General features: G+C 53.1%; 1 protein-coding gene across 1 annotated transcript in view; it reads right to left on the minus strand.

Moving 5' to 3' along the window:
• The window catches only part of MAP6 (microtubule associated protein 6), an 86,523-nt gene extending 81,924 nt beyond the window's left edge, over positions 1-4,599 (minus strand). Inside the window, exon 1 of the mRNA XM_082342237.1 lies at positions 3,029-4,599. Within this exon, the coding sequence (XP_082198363.1) occupies positions 3,029-3,933 (905 nt within the window). The 5' untranslated portion in view covers positions 3,934-4,599. The remainder of the gene's footprint in view (positions 1-3,028) is intronic.
• Positions 4,600-4,940: the final 341 nt, after the last annotated feature.

The raw sequence follows: 4,940 nt of genomic DNA on the forward strand, positions 1-4,940 counted from the left end.
CTATTTAAGCAAACTGCACACACTGATGTTACGTGACAGATGTCATTTGTAAAGCCCATGGGATGAACCAGTCACCATGGTGTAAACCACCATGATTTATGTAGAGTGGCAGAAGAAAAGGATTTGCCAATCAAATTATCAGTGAAATGTAGCCCAGCTTGGCTTCTAAGGTGATGTAAGGCTCATCTACAGAAGACATGGAACATACTTAAATTCAGGAGATATTTAGAATCCTAGCAAGGAAAAGGATGTGAGAGAATAGGGGGGGAAAAATCAATGTTCCAGATAAGCCTATAATTTCCAGGCATTTTTTTCTTTATAGTATACTTAATTAATTGATTATCTTATTTCTTCATATCTACTTTCACCCAAAGTGCATTTCCCTATTATTAGTTAATTTTTCTTCTGGAAGAAAAAATAATGTTAAATTTCACATCAAATTTGTCAAGTACTTAAATTGTCCATTAAAGAAATTGATGTTTCTTAGCAATACTTATTCTCTTAATGCTTCAAAACCCTTCTGATGATACAGCAAAATGGAACTGCTGATCCCAAAGTCATATGCATAATTAAATTTTACAGAAGACTCAAATTAGAAAAAAATGCTTTTTGAGGTACACAGAGATTTTTCTTGACAGGTTGGTGAAATTCTGATAGCTATGAAAAATAATCATTCTTACCAGCTGCAAGAGCATAGCCTGCCCCTATTCAATCAAATCACTTGCAGGATGTGTGTATTTCTAACTGTAAAGCATGACATGCTTACTGCACAGTTAAGGTGTTGTTTGGGAGGAAAGAGGCTACACAGAACAAAGGTACAACCCAAAATATTTGGAGTGAGTTGTGTCTGAAGGGTGGTTTACGCCCTGACTGTCTGAACCATCATTTATGAACAAAGCAAGTCCTACCAGCCTGGAAACATAAACTGAGTAGGATCATCAAATGAGATTTGAGAATCTGGATCTCTCTTGATTGGCATTGACTATATTGAGGTGAGGAGAGGTAGATTCTGTCTGGTAGGTGGTAAGGTTCCACCTGCCGTAGGGTGGTAGACTGGGAGTAGGATGATGAAGAGGCCAGTCCAGAAATCTGTGATGTTAGGCCAACCTTAGGGTTCTTAGGGAACAAAGGTAGGGCCTTGTAAACAACAAAGCCATGACAGAGTCATAAAATTGTATCTTGGCTTTGTTTTTTTATTCCCCTTGCTTATTTGTTTCCTTTCTTTTCTTTTTGATCCTCCTTGGGAACAGCATAAAGATTTTGTGAAAATTCCACCTTCTCATAGCTAGAACCAAGGAAAGGATCCATGTCCTTGCCTGACCCAGAGCTTTAAAAGGAAGTGGTGTATTCCTGGGGGACCAGTGTGGTCATGATAACAAGACACCAAGAGACAAATGCCAGGTGGGAGGTGGAATTCGGGAAGAAGGAATAGGGGCCAATTGATTAACTGCCCCTTTTCATTGGGAAATGCTTTCCAGAGGTAATACCTGAGTGGGGGGCAGATTCTGTCTTAACAAGAGAGGATGTCTATCAATGCTATTCTTCCTCAGCATAAGAGGGAGTGTTTGTCATATTTAATGGAGAAGGACATCAGTCTGATGAGGCTACATATAAGGTCACGGCAAAAGACACTAACTCTGCAGTCCTCCTGTCCACACCCTCCTGCAGGAAGGAGGCAACTGGCTGTGGCATTGATGAAGGACCCCATAAGCCACAGTTTGAACACCTCTAGCTCAATTACTCATCGTGTACATCCGCTTCCCCAGAGACCCCAAACCCAATGCCACATATTCAGAGTCAACAGTGATCTGTTAGCTAATTGTTTCCATTTGAAACATAAGGGCAGGACTGAAAGCTAAGCATTCAGAAATACATATTAAATGAATGAAGGGTGAGAAAGCAGACTGGAAGGACTGAGGCTGCAGCAGAGGGAGAATTCTAGAAAAAGAGAGAGAGAAGGAGAGAGAGAATGAATGAATGAATAAATATGCTCTTGTTTGAAGGCATTCATTTAAAGGGAATTTAAATGTGCTGAAGAGGGGGTTCTTGGTGGTAACAGAATGAGAACCACATTTGGCAAACATGAAAGGAAAGGAGGTGCATCAATAGGGGAGAAGGCTGGAAGTGTCTGGGAAGTGGAAATCAAAATAATGAGGCATCATGCAGAAGGCTGGAATGGAACCAAGATGTACTAATTACCTACCATGTGCCAGGCATAATTCTCCTCCTGAATCATCTCATTTAATCTTCAAAATATCTAGCACAGTGCTTAGCATATAGTAGGTGCTCAAAAATATGCTGAGTATTTAATATTAAATCAATACATGAGCAAACAATCTAAGAGAAGAATCTATTATCATCACGTCTTACAGATAAGAACCCTAGGCCAAGCAATGTTAAGAAACTTGCCCAGCGAGTCACAGCTAGAGGTGTAAGGAATCTGCCTTCAGCGTAAGTGGCTGAAAGAGGAAGGTGCTCTATAAGGGACCGGCAGGGAATCTAGAAAAGGGTGTGGTGCTTGGTCGTCTCCCAGGGATTGAGATAGAGGGGGTAAGAATGAAGGGCCCAGTGAACCGGGCTAGGGAGGAAAGGAAGGGGGAGAGGTCACTCTTCTTTGGGGAGGATTGGCCCTGCAGCAAGGCACCGAGGCCCCTGGGCGGCAGCTGAGCCAGCAAGGGGCAGCATCCGGGCTAATGCAGCGGGTGAGTTGGGTGGGGCAGAATGGAAGCACAGCCAGTGAAGAAACTGCAAAGGTCTCTGTTGGGCAGGCAAGGACTCGGGGTGGGGCAGAGATGGGGAAAAGATGGCTGAAGTGGTTAAGTGAAAGACTTTGGCAAGATGGGATGGATAATACTAACAGCTTTCACCAAAGAAAGAGCCAAAGAGCAGTCGGCCAGGGCTGGGGAGGGGGAGGGGGTGTGTTCTGGGCTGGAGGGGGAGGCTGACAGGGAGGCCTGCGATGCAGAGAATCTGTGGGAGAGGGTAAGGATGACCAGCCCCGTGGCCTGAGCTGCGGGCCGCGTCTCACCTGTAAGAGCTGCTCACCGCGCTCGCCACCTCCTCGCGGATTTGCCTGTTGAGGGCGTCGGCCGCCGCACGCCCCTTGCCCCCTTCGGGAGCCGTGGCCTGGGCTGCGGGCAGCAGCGTCTGCTCGTGCCCCTGGCCCTCGGCGCGACGCAACATCCAGGCGGGCCCAGGCTTCTTGCGTGTGTCGCGGTCTTCCTCACTGGTCGCCCTTCCAGCCGCAAGGCCACCTGCTCCTCCAGGGGCCGCCTCCTGCTCCTGGGCCTCGGCGGCGGCCTGCACCGGCCAGCGCTCCTGGCTCTGCGGCCGGCGCTGGGGCGCCCCGAGCACAGGCGCCGCCGCCTGGGAGGACGTCGGGATATGCACTGGCTTGGGAATCCACGGGTGGTCCCCGCGTCGCGGCAGCGGCCAGGCGCGGAAGTCCTTCTGGTACTGGGTCTCGCGCTCAAAGGGCGCGTCCGAAGGCTGGTACTCGCTGCGCGGCCGGCAGCTCGGCTCCGGCCGCTGCACCTTCCACGCGCGGTAGTCCTGCCGCATCACCGAGTCCGCGGGGCCCGCGCTGGAGGTGGAGCCGGAGCCAGAGCCCGAGCCCGGGCCCGGGCCGCTCCGGCCAGAGGTGGCCCCAGCCTCGCGTTCGCCGCTAGGCCCCGGCGCCGGCCCTGTTGCCCGGGCAACCGCATCCCCTTCGCCTTGGGCCGGCTGCGTTTCTATGGCGACCGCGCGCGCCGAGGGGGGCGCGGGCGCCGGCTGCGCAGGCTGCGCCGGCTGCTGGGGCGGCGGCTGGGCGCCCGGGTGCTCGGTGGCCTCCGAGTACTTGGTGAAAACCAGCGGCACGGCGATGTCTGCCTTGTCCAGCTGGTTCCAGAAGCGGGCGATGCAGCAGGCGCGCGTGATGCACGGCCACGCCATGGTGCTCGCCGCAGAGCTAGTCCTCCCTCTTCTTGCTCTATTCTAAAGCAAGTCCCTAATCTTCCTCAGTCCCCTGGCCCTCGTCCGGCCAATCTGGTTCTCACCGTGTCTTCCTTGGTGGCCTGAGCTACCGCGCCCTCCTACCTCAGAGAGCACCCGGGAAGGTTGGGTGGGCAGAGCTATCACTGAGAAAGTCCGTAAAGTCCCTCGATGCCCGGCTGTAAACGTCTCCGGGAGCCGCCGCCCAGGTCTCCAGAGCGCGGTCTGCTGTGGGCACCGCAGCGTGAGACACCGCGTCCCGGGTCCCCGGGCGAGGGCGTCTGGGACGCGCCCCTCCCTGCGGCTGCTGCGGCGCTCAGACCCCTGCCAACAAGGCAACGCGAGGCAAGGTGGTTGCAGGCTTAAGCCATGGCGCAGAGGGACGGCCGGGCAGTGTGGCCGCAGGGGCCGCGGACAAAGCTCTATCTTCTCCTTCCCGCCGGCGTCCAGTCGCAGCCGGCCACCTAGCAGGGCTCAGAGGATATCACGTCTCGAGGAGACCGAGCATTGCTGCCGCCACCGCTGCTCCCAATGATGCTGCAGCCGCCGCCGCCGCTGCCGCCGCTGCTGTCTCTGCTGCGGGGAAGCGGCCCCACCCTTTTCTGCCGGTCAGCAGAGGGGTGGTGGTGGTGGGGGGGGGAATCCAGGAAAGATGCTGAGAGAAAGCGCGATGCAGAAAAAAAATCACCTGCTGTCGTCAGCGCGCGCTGCTGGGAACTCGCCCTCTCTCTTTTTCCTCCTCCCTCTGATCTGGCAGCTCCTCCCTCTTCAGTTCCTAGGCAACAACAGGATCTGGGGCCTAGGTAGGTTCAAGTACCAGGCTCCTTATGACTTACTGTCCTTACACTGGTTGCTTCCCAACTGGGCGCCTCAGGCTCCTCTTCTGTGAAATAGGGTCAAACATGTGGGAAGGGTGGGGGGGATTCAATTTAAAAATACGGAGGAAACCCCTAGTGAAATGTCTGTCC

The sequence above is a fragment of the Balaenoptera borealis genome (assembly GCF_965194805.1).
Source record: "Balaenoptera borealis genome assembly, chromosome: 11".
Taxonomy (NCBI): domain Eukaryota; kingdom Metazoa; phylum Chordata; class Mammalia; order Artiodactyla; family Balaenopteridae; genus Balaenoptera; species Balaenoptera borealis.